General features: G+C 39.7%; 1 protein-coding gene across 2 annotated transcripts in view; it reads left to right on the top strand.

Annotated features, from left to right (window-relative positions):
* Window positions 1-19,685, top strand: part of auh (AU RNA binding protein/enoyl-CoA hydratase) — a 331,460-nt gene that overhangs the window by 240,622 nt on the left and 71,153 nt on the right. The window contains exons 7-8 of one of the 2 annotated variants that reach the window (XM_060845386.1): window positions 13,141-13,328; window positions 16,403-16,453. In XM_060845386.1, the coding sequence (XP_060701369.1) occupies window positions 13,141-13,328; window positions 16,403-16,453 (239 nt within the window). The remainder of the gene's footprint in view (window positions 1-13,140; window positions 13,329-16,402; window positions 16,454-19,685) is intronic. The other variant, XM_060845395.1, reaches the window with a different exon arrangement.

Raw genomic sequence — 19,685 nt, 5'->3', positions numbered from 1 at the left:
TCCAAGATTCTCTCAAGGTAAACTTGCAGGTTGAATCAGTAATTAGGAAGGCAAATGCAATAATGGCATTTATTTTGTGAGGACTTGAATATAAAAGCAGGGATGTACTTCTGAGGTTCTATAAAGTTCAGACCGCATTTGGAGTATTGTGTGCAATCTTGGGCCCCACATCTCATTCCTGATGAAGGGCTTATGCCCGAAACATTGATTCTCCTGCTCATCGGATGCTGCCTGACCGGCTGTGCTTTTCCATCACCACACCATTTGACTCTGATCTTCAGCATCTACGGTCCTCACTTTCCCCATAACTCAGGAAGGATGTGCTGGCTCTGGAGTGTGTTCAGAGGAGGTTCCTCAGAATGGTCCCAGAATTGAAAAGCTTAACCTATGAGAAAATTTTGAGGACTCTGGGTTTATACTCGATGGAGTTTAGAAGGATGAGGGTGGATCCAATTGAAACATGCAGAATATTGAATAGCCTGGACAGTGTAGATGCTAGGAAGATGTCTCCATTGGTAGGAGAGACTAGGGCCTGAGGGAATAGTCATAAAGTAAAGTGTAGACCTTATGAAAGGGAGATAAGGAGAAACTTCTTCAGCCAGAGAGTGGTGAATCTATGGAATTCACTGTCACAGAAGGCAATCGGGGTCAGGTCATTGAGTATATTTAAGACTGAGGTAGATAGGTTCTTGAGTATCAAGGGGATCAAGGGTTACAGGGAGAAAGCGGGAGAATGGAGATTGAGAAACTTACCAGCAATGATTGAATGGTGGAGCAGACTTGATGGGCTGAAAGGCCTAATGTCTGCTCCTATTGTCTTATGGTCTCATGATCTTTATGGGTCAGGTCTTAGATTGTTTTTGATCACCTGATCACCAAATTGAATTTGACCAGACTATTTTAACAACAAAATGTAAATGCATTATTTGAATAGCCTGAAATTACTCCACACAAAATTAAAATCTCAGCAAATTCTACTTTGATTTTCCTGTGTAGAATTTTAAGCATGCATTGTGTTTGCTATACCTTAAACACACTGAATGTGTTAGTGGTTGTAAAAGTAATTACTACATTGAAGTTTCATGCTACTGTTTCTCTCGAAGTACCAGCTAGGGATAACTGCCAAATTCGTAAGTCATTCTTTCAATCACTTAGTTAATATATCCCCATGTTGAAGATCGATAATGTGAGAGAACCTTGCAATCATACAGTCTCTCTGGCTTCCCTTAAATTGCCGCCAAGAAATATTCCCTGTTATTGTTCTACTTATGAACAGAAAGAGGTTCTCGTCCATGTACAGCTGGTCTGTGACCTCAGCATTGAATCATGAAGTGTATGCTGATTACTCTACCAGTTGCCATGATTTGTCCATTTTTGACAATCCATTGTGTCACTATTACTTCAATTGCCAAGAAAACTGGATGGACAGCTGTTGGGGAATTATTACAAATCACTGAAATCTTGACTGTTTACGCAATTGAAAAACGGTGGCCAACAGCTGGTAACCGATAGAATGAGGTGTCCAATGTCAGCATCATTTTGATGGACCAGAAAGTAACTTGAAGTAAAGGTTTAAATGACTTCATAGACAGCAGAATGTTATGAAATAATAAGTTGTCAAATTTATAATTGCATGTTGCACATTTTTGCTTGTTAAAAAGGCCTTGCCATAGAACAAGTGAGGAAAGATAGGCGGCACCAACCACTGGCATAACAGTGGTTAGGATTTGAATCTCCAACTCAGAGGCAAATTAGATTAGATTAGATTACTTACAGTGTGGAAACAGGCCCTTCGGCCCAACAAGTCCACACCGATCCACCGAAGCTCAACTCATCTGTACCCCTACATGTACCCCTACATTTACCCCTTACCTAACACTACGGACAATTTAGCATGGCCAATTCACCTGACCCGCACATCTTTGGACTGTGGGAGGAAACCGGAGCACCAGGAGGAAACACATGCAGACACGGGGAGAATGTGCAAACTCCACACAGTCAATCGCCTAAGGCGGGAATTGAACCCAGGTCTCTGGCGCTGTGAGGCAGCAGTGCTAACCACTGGCCTTCCTAACATGGGGAAAGGTCATAAGGAAACATCTAAGAATGAATATTTCATGAAATACCTGCATCATAGAATTACAAAAGTAATCGTGTCATGCTCAATGCCCTTGACACCAGCATTTTCTCCACTGTGCCCAGTAGTGTTCAATAGGTTTTGTCATTGTACTTCCCCTAAGTAAAGGTATATGATAAATAACTACAAACTGTGTTTCTTTTAAACATTTACTCAACTGGAGGAAGAAGTGAAGCTGGCAGTAGATGGATGGTCCTACACCTACAAATGCCACTTCCATTGATGTGCTAGTTACCTGGACTTGTTTTCCCAGGATTACTTTTATTATTAGTTGTATATTTGCAATAACTCTGTTATAGGAATGTGATTTTTCTCTGAGAGACATCTCCATGTATGTCAGCTCCTGCTATTCATTTGGTGTGGGGCTGTTAGTATGGTCAAAAATGCATGTGGGTGCAGATTGATTATCTTCAATGTTATAGTTGAAGAATTGTATGATCTGGTTGTGCACCATGATGAGTATAGAGAAGATAGACTGCTCTCACTTAGCATCCAAAGGCTCTAACAGCACCATTTGTGGCATTTTTTTGAAGAAAATTATGGCTGAAGATTGAAATCTTAGGAAAAAGATGTCCACTGTAGAGGGACATGGAATGGCCATGCTTGTCAAGATGATTTACAGATTATCAAATAGTCTTACAGCATTACACAGTTACAGACGATAGAGTTATTTACAACACAGAGAGTAGCCATTGAGTCCATGCTAGCTGTCTGTTGAACAAGCCTGCCTTTTTATATAGTCCTGAACAATGTCTTATTTAAAGTCTGGTTGAAGATTTGTAGCTCGGGTGTCCGTTGTTGTGGTTCTGTTTGCCGAGCTGGAAGTTTTTGCTGCAAACGTTTCGTTCCCTGGCTAGGGAACATCATCAGTGCTATTGGAGCCTCCTGTGAAGCGCTGCTTTGATGTTTCTTCCGGTATTTATAGTGGTTTGTTCTTGCCGCTTCCGGGTGTCAGTTTCAGCTGTAGTAGTTTGTATGTGGGGTCCAGGTCGATGTGTCTGTTGATGGATGTTCTTGCCGCTTCCGGGTGTCAGTTTCAGCTGTAGTGGTTTGTATATGGGGTCCAGGTCCATGTGTCTGTTAATGGAGTTTGTGGATGAATGCCATGCCTCTAGGAATTCCCTGGCTGTTCTCTGTCTGGCTTGTCCTATGATGGTAGTGTTTTCCCAGTCAAATTCATGTTCCTGGTTGTCTGAGTGTATGGCTACTAGGGATAGCTGGTCGTGTCGTTTTGTGGCTAGCTGATGTTCATGGATGCGGATTGTTAGCTGTCTTCCTGTTTGTCCTATATAGTGTTTTGTGCAGTCCTTGCATGGTATTTTGTAAACTACGTTAGTTTGGCTCGTGCTGGCTATTGGGTCCTTTGTTCTAGTGAGTTGTTGTCTGAGTGTGGAAGTTGGCTTGTGTGCTGTTATGAGTCCTAAGGGTCGCAGTAGTCTGGCTGTCAGTTCTGAGACGCTCCTGACGTATGGTAGTGTGGCTAGTCCTTTTGGTTGTGGCATGTCCTCGTTCCGTGGTCTATCTCTTAGGCATCTGGTGATAAAGTTGCGTGGGTATCCGTTTTTGGCGAATACCTTGTATAGGTATTCGCCAAAAACGGATACCCACGCAACTTTATCACCAGATGCCTAAGAGATAGACCACGGAACGAGGACATGCCACAACCAAAAGGACTAGCCACACTACCATACGTCAGGAGCGTCTCAGAACTGACAGCCAGACTACTGCGACCCTTAGGACTCATAACAGCACACAAGCCAACTTCCACACTCAGACAACAACTCACTAGAACAAAGGACCCAATAGCCAGCACGAGCCAAACTAACGTAGTTTACAAAATACCATGCAAGGACTGCACAAAACACTATATAGGACAAACAGGAAGACAGCTAACAATCCGCATCCATGAACATCAGCTAGCCACAAAACGACACGACCAGCTATCCCTAGTAGCCATACACTCAGACAACCAGGAACATGAATTTGACTGGGAAAACACTACCATCATAGGACAAGCCAGACAGAGAACAGCCAGGGAATTCCTAGAGGCATGGCATTCATCCACAAACTCCATTAACAGACACATGGACCTGGACCCCATATACAAACCACTACAGCTGAAACTGACACCCGGAAGCGGCAAGGACATCCATCAACAGACAAATCGACCTGGACCCCACATACAAACTACTACAGCTGAAACTGACACCCGGAAGCGGCAAGAACAAACCACTATAAATACCGGAAGAAACATCAAAGCAGCGCTTCACAGGAGGCTCCAATAGCACTGATGATGTTCCCTAGCCAGGGAACGAAATGTTTGCAGCAAAAACTTTCAGCTCGGCGAACAGAACCACAACAATGTCTTATTTCTTCCAAATGCCCATCTGATTTTCTATCAAAATCGTTAATCATCTCTACTTGCGTCACTTTTACCAGGACAGTTAGGGTTATGTCAACAACTCCCATGTTCTATCAAAGAACAATTAAACAATAGCTACTTGTTTTGTAAAAATTTTCTTCCTCTCCACAGTTGCTGCCCGACCTGCTGAGTTTTCTCAGCAATTTCTGTTTTTGTTTCCTTTTAAAGTTGTTTTCTTTGCCTTCATTAAACGTAACACTAACCTGGATCTCACAAAAGATTACATAACATGTCTTATATATGAATCTATGTATCCATAATCTTATGCAGACATGGTATTCAAAGTTTGTGAGAAGATTTGTAGCTCGGGTGCTCGTTGTTGTGGTTCTGTTCGCCGAGCTGGGAGTTTTTGTTGCAAACGTTTCGTTCCCTTTCTAGGTGACATCCTCAGTGCTTGGGAGCCTCCTGTGGAGCGCTTCTGTGCTAATTCCTCCGGCATTTATACTGGTTTGAATCTGCCGCTTCCGGTTGTCAGTTGCTGTCCGCTGCAGTGGTCGGTATATAGGGTCTAGGTCGATGTGTGTGTTGATGGAATTCGTGGATGAGTGGCATGCTTCTAGGAATTCCCTGGCTGTTCTCTGTTTGGCCTGCCCTATAATAGTGGTGTTGTCCCAATCGAATTCATGTTGTTTGTCATCTGAGTGTATGGCTACTAGGGATAGCTGGTCATGTCGTTTCATGGCTAGTTGGTGTTCATGGATGCGGGTTGTTAGCTGTCTTCCTGTTTGTCCTAAGTAGCATTTTGTGCAGTCCTTGCATGGGCTTTTGTATACTACATTGGTTTTGCTCCTGCTGGGTATCGGGTCCTTTGTCCTGATGAGTTGTTGTCTGAGAGTGGCTGTTGGTTTGTGTGCTGTTATGAGTCCTAGTGGTCGCAGCAGTCTGACTGTCAGTTCCGAAATGCTCCTGATGTATGGGAGTGTGGCCAGTCCTTTGGGTTGTGGCATGTCCTCATTTCCCTGAGGCATCTGTTGATGAAATTGCGCGGGTATCCGTTTTTGTTGAATACCTTGTATAGGACAAACAGGAAGACAGCTAACAACCCGCATCCATGAACACCAACTAGCCACGAAACGACACGACCAGCTATCCCTAGTAGCCATACGCTCAGATGACAAACAACATGAATTCGATTGGGACAACACCACTATTATAGGGCAGGCCAAACAAAGAACAGCCAGGGAATTCCTAGAAGCATGCCACTCATCCACGAATTCCATCAACAGACACATCGACCTGGACCCTATATACCGACCACTGCAGCGGACAGCAACTGACAACCGGAAGCGGCAGATTCAAACCAGTATAAATGCCGGAGGAATCAGCACAGAAGCGCTTCACAGGAGGCTCCCAAGCACTGAAGATGTCACCTAGAAAGGGGACGAAATGTTTGCAACAAAAACTCCAAGCTCGGCGAACAGAACCACAACAGTATAATGTATATAAATATAACATATCTTTTATTTAATCAATCAGCAAGTTTCTGTGCCATGAGGGAGATTTGCCACAATATATAAATTGGCAACTGCATAGACAAATGCTGTGATTTTCAAAACAATGCTATCTTTTTGGAAAGCTGTTACCTTTATAGGATAAAAGTTAATTTAATTTCTGGAACGATTTTGTTTCCTGTTATTTGTCTTTTTGCTTCTACTGCTGCAGGCTATTTCGTAAGAGTCCAGAAATGTTTGCAAATGTTTTTAAGGCTACTATCAATACTGTTCTGTAATTGTCTGATCACAAATGTGTTGCAGTAACTTTTTCCCTGGCTATCCTCCTTCATTAGGACAATGTTTTTTTCATTGTAGGGAATGGGCATCTCAAGCTGAGTCAACACTTATTGCCCATCCCTCATTTCCTTGAGAAAGTGGCGATAATCTACCTCCTTGAACTGCTGCAGTTCATTTAATATAGGTAACCCCTGCTAGGGAAGGAGTTCCAGGATTTTGACTCAGCTGTTGCTTCGTGCTATATTAAATAACCTGTTTCAGAACTAAAATGAAAACAGAACCAAGGACATATTCAATACGTCAACCAGCCACACTGAATAGGAAAACAGAAACAGTAGGCTGGATTTTGTCACTGGCATCAACCCAAAGACAGGACTAAATAGAGTTTCCTTGTGTACAATTGTAGCAGTGGGTTGGCTCATCCGCTTTACAGAAGATCCTGCTGTGTGGTTGAAGATGGTGGACAGGCTTCTGAAGCTGCTGGCCTAATTAGAGGTCTCTTAGGTTTTGAAGCTTTGGAAGCATCACCAAGAGAGGTGGACACTGTGTGTCTGGTCAGAGAATTCTGGTGAATATCAGGGTGAGGCACCTCATACTGGAAGCCTCTCTGATGGAATCATTGAGTCGCAGTAAGAAAACCCCCATGAAGCTTATGGTCTCCGAGCAGGGATTCACTACTTTGTGGACAAAATTTCAATATCCTGTAAAATAGGGCTTTAATTATGCTGCCTGCTTTCTGAGAGTGGACAAATGATCCGCCCTGGAAACCCCTCCATCAGCTGGACTGCATGAACATGAGCTCCCTACCATTTCCACTTATGTTCTGGATACCTAGGATCTAGTAAAATTCTGTCCAGCATAGTTGTCTGTTCATTCAAGAGATGTGAGTATTGCCGCTATGGCTACACCTATTATGCATCTCTAATTGCCTTCATGATGGTGATGGTGAGCTACTGCATCCCTGTGGTGTATTAGATCAACACAACTGAGTGCCTTCACTTTTCTAGGCACTTCAGAGGGTGCAGTTATGGGTCAACCACATTATCGTGGGCCTACAATTACACAAAGGAAGAGTGGAAAACAAAGGCAGATTTCCTTCTCTGGAGGCCATTAGTGAACCAGTGTTTTTCCATGACATTTTGTTAGTTTCATGGTTGCCATTACTGATACAATACTTGCTTTATGTTCCAGAGTTATTAATCAATTGGATTTAAATTGCACTAGCTGCTGTGAATTTGTGTCACCAGTAAATTCGGTCAGGCCCCTGAATTATTTAGTTAACTAATATTACAGCTATGTTATTGTCATATGAACTAAAGGTCTGTTCCCCTCTCCACAATTGCTGCTTGATCGGATGAATAGTTCCAGCTTTTGCTATTTTTATTTCAGATTTCCAGCATCCCTGCAGTGTTTAAATTTTCATGTCAAACTGATTGGACTGAGGAATTCAATTTAAATCAGCTGAAGTTTCTGAACAAAACTTCATATACTTTTTTTCAGTGAGAAGGATTTGACTAATCTGATTAAATAGAAGAGGACTGTCTTAGAAGAATGTCAAAGACATAATAATTGAATCAAGAATTTATTCTGCAACTATTCCCTTTAGTTCAAGATTCTTAAGGTAATTGGTCTTGAAAAGTTGAGGTGGTTGAAATAGCTATTGTTTATTGCATAAGGGATGCTTTACAAGTACTGGAACACACTTCAAGAACCCTGTGCTGATAGAAGCATCGATTAAATCAACATAATTTGATAAATACTGAAATAAATCCAGAAAGCAGCATTCTTGATGCACTGTGTCTATGGTATTGTTTAGGCCAAGCCCTAAATAAAATTCAATGACATTTCAACTCCTTTGGTACTCCCTTGTGTTAGGCTTCATGAACTCCTGTTTGACCATTATAGAAGTAGTAAGAATTAATTCCTCTGGTGTTAAATGTTTAATAAATACAAATTAATATTCCTGTTAAATTGATCATGAAACAACTACTTTAAAGATAATTCATATATCTTATTTCTCTGAGCTGGATTCTAGTCTCTGTACAGATCAAACTCTGTATTGTGGCATGTTTTTGTTTTGTTTTTCTTGTATTTTTGTTTCAACTCCAGGTTTCTGAGTTTGCATGTTTCAAACTATTATTGTAAACTATCCCTCGCTTCTTACATTCGACTTGGTTTCACTTGCACAGAGGTCTAGGCTCTTCCATCTAATTCATTTTGACTTCAGACTGTGACAGAATAACTTCCATAAACTTTGAGTTTATCTCCTGAATATACTTATTAAATAGTAAAAGAATAAGCAAATATTAAGGAAAACAAAACAAACCTCTAGACACACTGTTTGAGTGTGGCCCTAGACAACATGCAGTTTATGGTTGTAGTTTGTTGAGGGGGAGGGGTGGTGGAGGAGGGGAATGGGGAGGAGGTGGCAAACATGTTCAGTGACAATTAACTCAATAACTCCCAAGTTTTAGTGAGAGGGTACATAACAATTCAGCAACTTATCATCATTGAGAGTGACCACTACTGCACTGGATTGATTTTTTTAGCACCGTTGTCCATTCTGCTAAGAACCAAATCTGAAGGGTGTGTGTGGCCTGCTCCTCTCATTTATTATGGGAGACCTCTTCCTGCCAGAGAATGCAGAAATTATTCATTCTGGATCAATGTGTTGGTGATGTTGAGTCCTTCACAATGTAGCTTCCTGCCATCCCCTGCCCCCCCCCCCCCACCCCCCTCAACTTCCCTTGCCTCAGTTGTCTCATTCAAGGCACTGGCAGAATTCTGTCCAGACTTCATTCAAGGGATATGGGCACTGTTCACAAGCATGTTTGATGATCCCTAATTCCCTGATTTCTCTTAAGACAGTGATGGTAAGCTGTCTTCTCTAACTGCTGATCACCCACAGTAGAATTTCATAAACTGATTGGCCTCTTAGGCAAGTTTTCAAGGCAGTTAAGAGTCAACTGTATTAGTAAACCAAATCAGTGTTTATGCCAATCCTGTATTTTATAGCATAAATATATTTATAATATCTCATTATTGATATGAGATTTTAATTTTATCCTGAAATATTTAATGAATTTAATTTATCCACCTTGCATGGTGGAAATGGAACAGGTGTATAAGGATCGTTAGTCCAATCCTCACGATAACATTCCTTTGTCTCTGATAAGCTAACATTTAAATGAGTAACCTGAAATGGCCAGGCGAAATACTTAGCTCAATGGCAATTAGGAATGATAACAAATCGCAGCCTTCTCGGCAATGCCTGATCCTATGAAAGAATGAGGGGAAAAAGTAGTGGAAAGCATTAATTGATTAACTGTCTTGAGCACATTATTAACAGAGACTTCTTCAGATAATGGATGTTAGTGAGGGAGGAGGTCATTATGTATTTTTACACCTCCCTGAGGTAATCAGGCCTTGGTAGTCCCAGAATTGTCACAAAAAATGTACACAGAATTGCCCCATTTACCTGGCTTTCAGACTCAGATTGGCAGAATGCACAGGCCAACTTTCTGTACTCAAGAAAATTAGATTAGGTTAGATCCTCTACGGCATGGAAACAGGCACTTCAGCCCAACAAATCCACACCAACCCTCCCAAGAGTAACCCATCCAGACCCATTTCCTCTGATTAATGCTCCTAACACTATGGGCAATTTAGCATGGCCAATTCACTGATCTGCACATCTTTGGACCGTGGGAGGAAACCGGAGCACCCGGAGGAAACCTCTGCAGACACGGCAACAATTTGCAAACTCCACACAGGCAGTTGCTCAAGGCTGAAATTGAACCCAGATTCCTGACACTGTGAAGCAGCAGTGCTAACCACTGAGCCACCATGCCGCCCAAATTACTATTTGTTACAAATAAATAGACCCTAGTTATAGGTAAACAATTATGAAACATCAACTTATAATTCTGTTAGTTAAAACTCTAACCCCGCATAAACTTTCTCAAGTGATTAAAGACTTAGCAGCAATCTAGGTTTGTTCACTACATCACATCAGCCATATGCACTTTGATCTTTTACTATAAATTTGTGTCCTATGATCCTGCTCCATCAGTTACCTGACAAAGAAGCAGTGTTCCAAAAGCTTGTACTTTCAAATAAACCTGTTGGACTATAACTTGGTGATGCGTGATTTTTAACTTTGTCCACCCCAGGCCAACACCGGCACGTCCATAACATTTCTAATTTGTTTGTGTGGTGTGTGTTATTTAAAATTGTGGCTTAAGATCTAAATTATGACAGCAGTTTGTATAACCTTAGAATGTATTCCTTTGTGTTTATATTGTTAAAAAATGAATTAATCAGTTCAAAAAATGTTAAATGGATTAGATAAAGTAGATACAGAGAAACACCTTTCTCTGTTGGGGTAAACCAGAGCAAAAAGACATTATCTTAACATCAGAACTAGTGTTTTTAGAACTGAAATCAGGCATCACTATTTCAAACACAGATTATTGGAACCTGGAACTTTCTCACCCCTAAACTCCTGAGAGTGGTTGATGTTTGTAAGATGATATTTTCAAGAGGTATGGAGCAAAGATAGGTAAGTCGAGTTAGTGAATTGTTTAGCCTTGGAAATCATAAAGGGTCAATTTTGAACTTTGGTCAGTATTGACTTAACTTATCACATCCAAAGCAATAGTAATAACCCTCACAAATATGTGTGTTATATGTCCTTAATGCTCACTGACGACAAGATTAGGAAGTTGGCTGTTGGACTATTTGTCTGCATGTAAGGAAAAATAAATGTTTAACAAAATTGAAATATCTAGCTAGGCATTATTTTACAGCAAAAGAGTTTCAAAACTTTTCTGGAATGAGACTTATGCTGTTTCTCAAAAGTTGCTTCATATGTTGCTTCATGACACATTGCAACATTATCAGCTGATTCAATTTGTACATCAACATTTCTTGACATACTTATTTCAAAACTTAAAGTGCAACAAAACTTGGAATTTCATAGATATTGATTTCAATTGAATTTCCTGTGAAGAATTAGTATTTAAGGATAGAATAGATCATTCAACATAAGGATTGTTTGATGCCATGGCAACAATTTACATTTTTATTTGTTAAGAGCTTGAAAATGGGAAAAGAAATCCGCTTTGACTTTTCTTTTTGGCCAATGCGATAACTCATTTCTGATCTCAAATTAGATCAGCTGACTGGTATATTTTCAGTCTTTGATTCTACCATGAGAGTGAAAGAAGAACTGTTTTGTTGAATAGAGTTCAAACTATATGTCTGATGGGAAATTAGAGTTGCATAATTATAGTTGCCTGTAAATACCATGCTGTTTGCATTTGGTGCACTAACCTATTGAGTTGAAAAAATGTTGATAGCTTTGATTTGGAGGTGCCAGTGTTAAAATGAGGTGTACAAAGTTAAAAATCACACAACACCAGGTTATAGTGCCACAGGTTTATTTAGAAGCACTAGCTTTCGAGAACTGGAATTTACATATGAAAGAATGGAAACCAACATGCCCATTCTAAAAGATAAAAGACTTAACAAACAATCTAGCTCTTCTCAATATATAATTTCAGTTACATAACACTGTAAACTTTTGCTGTAAATTCTGTGTCTTACGATTTTATACTCCACAACCACCTGATGATGGAGCCATGCTCCAAAAGCTAGTGCTTCCAAATAAATCTGTTGGACTGTAACCTGGTGTTGTGTGATTTTTAATGTTGTTAGTTTTGGATGAGAATTTCTTAGGTGTACCAATCTCACTCAGAAATGCAGAGCTTACACAAGGGAAAAGCTCCGCATTTTTGACAGGAAACTTAAATACAGAGCTGCAGTTGCATTCTGATAGCTCTTTTAGCGTAGCACAATTAGGAGAAGGCAAACCATACCTTTTTGACAAAAGTTAGTTGCTGTATTCTGTGATTTTACTATCAAGCATCACAGGCAGCCACTTTGACAGCTCCTGTGAAGGAGTAAGTATGTAAGGTTGAATCCCAAACATGTAGGGATAGGGTGCCAGGTGGAAATGTTGCCTGGGGATAAGGTACCAGGTGGCTAGGGTACCAAGTATGTAGGGTGTCAGTGAGTAAGATGGGCAAGAGAAACAGGTAAGTGACGGATTGTGTGGGATAGATTGGAATGGGTGGGAGATCCTGCCGTGAGGTGGTTCCCAGGTGAGAGGGGAGGATTGTCAGGTTCCTGGGGAAGATGAGTCTAGCACAGGGTGAGGAGGGACAGGGTCTTTCGTCTGGTAGTGGACGAAAGAAGTTCGAGTCCAGCAATTGGGAAAAGACAGATTGTGTACCAAGGGTGTGTGGTGGATGTTGAGTTCTGGGAGGAGAGAGCTGGGTCAGGTTACGTGACTGATGTAGGGTGGGTGCTGGCATTTAACAGGGTCTGTCTCTCTCTCTGAAGACATTTTGGCAATATCATTAAAAACATCATTCCAGATTTTAGGGAAGCACCATACTAAACTGAGTTTGACTTAAAACTGACAGAAGATAATCCAGTTGCAGGAGAGCATGCATTGGTTTTGGTGTGCATATGTACTTTCATAAATAGAAATTTACTCTTCTCCAAAAGAACTTACCTGTAGACTTTTTTCCTCTTAAACTGATAATCACGTACAACACGTGCATATCACTACATATTGAAACAAAGTGTTTTGTTTTCTAGTTCTTGACTTTTCATTTGTGTATTTTCTTTGCTGTCTTGCTTTTATGTTGCAAAATGGGATGTGTTATCTTCTGAGAGAATGGAACTGGCAGTATCTTGGCAAATCTTTAAGGGTTATTGAGGGGCAAAAATTCATTCCTGACCAAAGTTTACCAAAATAATTTTGCTCTATGTTTTCAAATCAGGTGGGACACAGCGTCTTCCTCGTATTGTAGGAGTATCCTTGGCAAAGGAACTTATCTTTTCTGGACGAGTGCTTGATGGTACTGAAGCCAAAGCAATTGGTCTTGTTAGCCATGTTGTGGAACAGAATGAATCAGGAGATGCAGCCTATCACAGGGCATTATCTCTCGCAAGAGAATTCCTACCTCAGGTACATCAAACCCAATCTTAACACTTGGCTTCAGTAGTTATTTTTAGAAGACTTTTTAGTTTTAGTCATTGTACAGATGTATTAATGTGGCTTGAAAAATATATAACTCTTATCATAATATCCACAACACTTCTGTGGTTTGTACATGCTGTGCCAACATTCATTGAACATAGGCTCATCTCATACATGAGAGTTCTTTGACTCACTCTTAAATGGGTCATAATAATAAAACCATATCACTGAATAGGAAGATTATGGATTCAACTTGTATTTTAGGATATAATTGACATTTCAGCATCTGTCAGACACTCTTTTGTTGAAGATGTTATCCTTCAAATGAGTTGTTACATGAAGATCCTTCCACCTATTCTCAACCAAAACAGAAATGAAATGGTCATTTATCTAATTGCTGGTTGTGGTATTTGCTGCAGGCAACATGGCTACCATGTTTGCCTACAACTAATGGTTTGTACATTTTTGACAATAGTTAATTAATTTTGGAACATTTGAAGTGTGTGAATGGCACTAAAGAGATACAAGATACACAATTTTAAGTTGTGACTCCCCCCATCGCACCCCATCCCAGTATCCCATTCATGAGATGGATGAGATATAAAAAGTTAAATACACAAAGTTTCCATTGTGACTATGTATACCATTTTTGTATGCCAGCAGATTATTAGACTATCTGAGTGTTTCACTTTAAAGAGGTGAAATACCTGCACTGCATTGTATTTACGGCACAGAAACCGACTACTTCTGTCAACTAGGATGCTTATGTATCCTCCGATCTCATCCACCCCCATCTATTCTATTGTCCCTCATTTGTTTGTCTAATCTCCCTAGAAATGCATCTTTTCTAGTTGCCTCAACTACTTCTGGTAATAAGTTTCACTTTCTAACTGCATTTTTAGGCAAAATGTGTCTCCTAAATTCAGAATTGGAATTGTTAGTGACTATCTATTATTAATGATTCCTAGCCCTGGTCTTGTGCACAAGTGGAAATATTTTTTTCTAACATGGTTTGTACATTTCTGTCTTGAATACCAAAATCAGCAATGACTCTATAATCCAGTACAATCTGATGGAGTGGTGCAATCAGAGTTGTTGTCTTTCAAATAAAACATTAAACTGAAGTCATATTTGCCTAATGGGGCAGATCCTGTGGTACTATTTGGCAGAAAATTAGGCAAATTATTTCTGGTATCCTGCTCAGTCATTATCGCAGTGCTGTTTGTGGGAACTTGCTGTATGTAAAATTATTGCTGTGTTGCCTGCATTACAATGATGATTACACTCTATTTCAAAAATTACTTGCTTGGCATATAGCTCTTTGAGATGTCGAATAAAAAAAAGTACAAGAATGTAAATCTTCCACTTTTTAAAAAATTATGGGTATAGTCTCTCAATCTGCCATTGTGGCAAAATTCCAGTAAATCATTTTTGGAACATTATCCAGTCCCTCTAATCCTTTCTATATTATGGTGACTCGAACTATTCACAGCCCTCAAGTTGATCTAATCAAGGTTACATCAAAGTTTAAGACAAATTTTCAGGTTTTCCATTCTACCCTTCTAGAAATGAACCTGTCGCTTTTTTTAAAATGGTCTGTAAACATACATTAGTAATTTGTCTACCCTCTTTGCTGCAACCCTATTTAAACATCTGTTTTCTAAGGAGTAGGTGACCTCTTATTCGCTCTGCAAAGATCTACCACTTGCTGTTTATCTATTGAAGAGTTTGTTTCCTGATTACCTACCCATTCTGAATGGTTATTTATGTCTTCCTATATTTTGTCACAGCACTCCCCTGCATTAACAAAATCGGTCAATTTAATATTATGCTCAAATTTTGCAACTGTACTTCAGATTTACTTTTATGTGTACGGTAACGACAGTGGTCCCAAGACCAATCCTTGTGGAACACACTCCATACACCCTGTTCCTTTTTTCATTACCAGCATGTTCTCCACTCTGCTTCTTTTCCTCTAGCCCCACTTTTCAGATCCTAGTTATTGAGTCTTAATTAATGAATAATAAGTTATAATCCTATAGTTCAATCAGAAACCAGATTTAAAATTTACTACAAGTTTTTCCCAGAAAGCAAGAAATTTGACAGAGAGGGAAGAGAGGACCTGCCAGTTCCACAGTGTGTACTTTCAGCTCCGCTAGTGGATGTGAATTCTCTGTCATCAAGGAAGCCTCTAGTATTTCCATTTCTTCCTCTTAATCATGACCCTTCAGCCCAGCTCCAATCTCCCAGGCCCTCTTTGACCATCTGATTGTGAGGGACCATACCTAAGGGCCTAGCAATGGCCTCTTGCCACTGCAGGCCTCGTGTGACCACTGGCTAAGCTTGGGCAGAAAATGGTACCACAATGTTTCTATGAGGTCTTATCATTAATTTTGGAAGGTTCTCCAAATCCCAGGCTTTACCAGTTTTGTCCTTTTTCATCTGCTTGTAAGTCTGGGGTCGGTCTTGTGACTACATGGTGAAATTGAAGACCTTTTATGAAAACTGACTTTTTTTCAACTAAACCATTAGTTATTGTTCTAAAATCTCCTTGCTTGCCATGTGCTAGTTATTGTTTGATGGCACTCTCGTGAAATATATTGGAAAAGTTCCCTAAAGTAACGGATACAATACAAACGTAAGTTCTTATTATTGACATGCTTCTTGATAACTCACATCTTGAATGCTCTTTTGCTTGAGATGTAATCCAATAATTATGGTCCAACTAGAAATAGATATTCTCTTTTTTATTTTATGCATAGTATTAATTACATTGAGTAGAATGTTAAACACTTATATGAAATATATTCCATTATTTGTTGATTATGGAATATCATCAATATGCTCCAAGATCCTTGAGTTAATGATTTAATAGAATCCCTACAGTGTGGAAACAGGCCCTTCAGCCCAACAAGTCCACACCAACCCTCCAAAGAGTAACCCACCCAGACCTATTCCCCTGACATACCTCTGATTAATGCACCTAACATACACATCCCTGAACACTATGGTCAATTTTACACAGCTAATTCAACTAACCTCCACATCTTATTTCTTACTAGGGTCCTATTGCAGTGAGATTAGCAAAACTAGCCATCAACCGAGGGATAGAGGTAAATGTTGTTTTGTTTGTCTCTCATTGATACTCTATCTTATCTGCTTTTCTGTTGGTGTTATTAAACACTAGGTGTTGCTTAGAACTTTTTATTATCAGACTCTTAAATCATTGGGCATGTTTTACCTTTACTACTTAAAGTTAGATATATCAAACAGCCTGATAACGTCTGTTACTTCTAATGGTGCAGTTTGTCATTTAACTTGTCTGATGGAAAAATTATGTTAAAGTCTTGTTTCAAAATTCAGTGTGATGCAAGTTAACTTCTGTAATGGTGTAATGTTAACATCTGATTCACAGAATGCAGTATTTCATCCACATAAAATTTTTACTGAAAGCTAGTGCCATTCAGGAAACAGGAAATAAGTGATCAAATACTTGGAAGCTTGGAAGATGGTCCTTGTTGCAACCCCAGGGTCTGATCCATTGCACACTTCAATGTATTACCAAAAATATACTTTGTAGCACAATATACTAGACTTTCGTGATTCACAAATATGTTAAACCGTCCCAATAAATCTGGGTGATTGTGCCAATGAGTTGCAGAAAAAAAGAACACAACAAGGATTATTATTGCTTTCAACTTGTGAGATACTTCAATTTTATCCTTCTATCTTCTCGATCCTTAAGGGCACGCAAGGATTTGTAATCCTAGAGTCCTCCTGCTGTTTTGGTCAACTTCCTCTTTTTACTTATCACCTGCTGAATGTCAGAAAGTATTGCCGAATTGAATCTGTTGATCATACTTAGAACAATGACAACAAAGAGCAGCATGATTGCACAGTGACTAGCACAGCTGCCTCACAGCACCAATGATCCAAGTTCATTTCCAATCTTGGGTGACTGTCTGTGTGGAGTTTGCACATTCTCCCTGTGTCTGCATGGGTTAATGCCAGGTGCCCCAGCTTCCTATCTAGAGTTCAAAGGTGTGCAGGTTAAGTTTTTGGCCATGCTCAATTGTCCGAGGATCTGCAAACGAGGTGGATTAGCCTTAGTAAATGAGGAGTTAATGGGGATGGGAAGGGGTTTGTGTCGTAATGGGATACTCTTCATAGGGTTAGTGCAGACTTGAATGGGTCGAATGGCCTCTTTCTGTATTGTAGGCATTCTACAATAAAATAGTCCTGTTTCTCTTTGCTGTGTCTGAGAATGTATGAAAAACCAACACTTTGCCAAATTTTTTTTAGCTAAAGCCCTTTTAAGCTGGCAACATGCTAACAATTTCAGTAGCATTGTACAATCCAGATTTGGAGTTTTGTGGTATCAATTTATATTTGCAATGTTAACAGCATGCATTGTAAACATTCAACGGGCTAAAAGTTAAGCTGAGTGCTTTGATTGGAACAGCAATTGGTGCTCAATGGCTCACATTAGTTCCAAGTCTCTTGATGCTTCCAATTTAAAGTTCATACCTTCATTCAAATTTTTTCGCAGACTCATTCTTCTTTACATTTGATACTTTGTCCAGCCCTTGATTCTCCAATAATTCCTTCAACTTTAACTTTCTCAGATATTTCACACCCCTTCATGCTACCATTGGTTCCTATACCTTCGGACATCTAGAGCCCTAACTCTTGAAATTCCTTCCTAGAGCTCTATACTTCTTCCACTTTTTAGACCCTCCTTAAAACTAATAAGCAATTTAAACTGATTTTTCAGTAATTTTTCATACTTTGGCTCAGCACCAACTTTTACCTGATTATACCATATGAACTGTTTTGGGAAATAATTCAATTTGAGAAGAAGGAGAAATCATGTTGAATGAATATTTGATTGGGTCCTAGAAGTAGTGTACAAATAGTCCTGTTCAAGTAGGCCATTTCCAAAGTCCATTGTAGTCTGTCAAACATGGTTAGAGATTTTCTTAATCCTTACAATGTCAAGTTTTCATAATTGCATTTCATACACCAAAAAATACACAAAAGAATTTATTCTGAGATGCAAAATTTATATATTTGGGTAATGTATAATCCAACATAATGTAATATAAAGACATGTGTTCTGTATTTTTGCTTGTGAACAGAAAACAATTATTTGAAGAACCAATGGAGTTTCATTTGGCAGCAGTTAGCTGATTGGTGATCAGTGATCAGTTATCAATGACCAAGGCCTTCTGCTGCTAACAACTATGTGATGACTCCCAGGAGAGCTGGGGGATCTGAACAGGAACATAAAAAGTCATCAGATCTCCTCAAATTTAGGAACTATCAATGTTTTCTGCAGAAAAAAACTTTCAAAATGAAAGCCAATTTATTTTTTTACTTTAAGCTGTGAATTTTAACAAATAAGTCGCAAACCTTTGTAAACCATTGCCATCCTGTGCCCCCCCCGCACACAAGCGATAGCATCCAGAGAAGTAAGATCGAGAAGTAGTGTTGTTGTCAAAGTAGCAGCATCTCAGTGGAGTGTTGCTGAATAAAGAGACCTTGGGTTCATAGTTCCTTGAAGTGGAGTCATAGGTAGGCAGGGTAGTGAAGAAGAAGTTTAGTACAGTTGCCTTTATTAGTCAGTGCATTGAGTACAGACTTGGGTTGTCATGTTGCAGCTGTACAGGTCTCATTTGGAATCGTGCATTTAATTTTGGTCTCCAGTGATATAGCAAAGATGTTGTTAAACTTGAAAGAGTGCAGAAACATTTTACAAGGATGTTGCCAGGATTGGAGGGTTTGAGCTATAAGGAGAAGCTAAATAGGCTGGGGCTATTTTTCCTGGAGTGTCGGAGGTTGAGGGGTGACCTTATAGAGGTTTATAAAATCATGAGGGGAATAGATAGGGTGAATACCCAAGGTCATTTATCCAGGGTAGCGGAGTCCAAAACTAGAGTGCATGGATTTAAGGTGAGAGGAAAACGATTTATGAGAGACCTAAGAGGCAACTTCTTCATGTGAGAGTGGTGCGTATATGGAATGAACTGCCACAGGAAGTGGTGGAGATGGATACAATTACAACATTTAAAAACCTTCTGGATGAGTACATGAATAGGAAGAGTCTAAATGCTGGCAAATGGACTTGATTAATCTGGGATATCTGGTCGGCATGGATGTGTTGGACCAAAGGATCTGTTTCCTTGCTGTACAACTCTATGACTCTAAACCTTGTGAACAGGGACCACTAAACTGCTTTCCCAAATTTCTCTCCAACCATAACCTACATTTTTTTGATACCTGTGTACATGTGTCAGGAGGGGTTAATGAGGGGGTTAGAGGTTTAACTAGTATGTTGATGTGTCA

Source organism: Hemiscyllium ocellatum, chromosome 2 (assembly GCF_020745735.1).
Source record: "Hemiscyllium ocellatum isolate sHemOce1 chromosome 2, sHemOce1.pat.X.cur, whole genome shotgun sequence".
Taxonomy (NCBI): domain Eukaryota; kingdom Metazoa; phylum Chordata; class Chondrichthyes; order Orectolobiformes; family Hemiscylliidae; genus Hemiscyllium; species Hemiscyllium ocellatum.
Note: the sequence above shows the minus strand (reverse complement) of the source record. Positions and strands in the feature narration are given on the sequence as shown.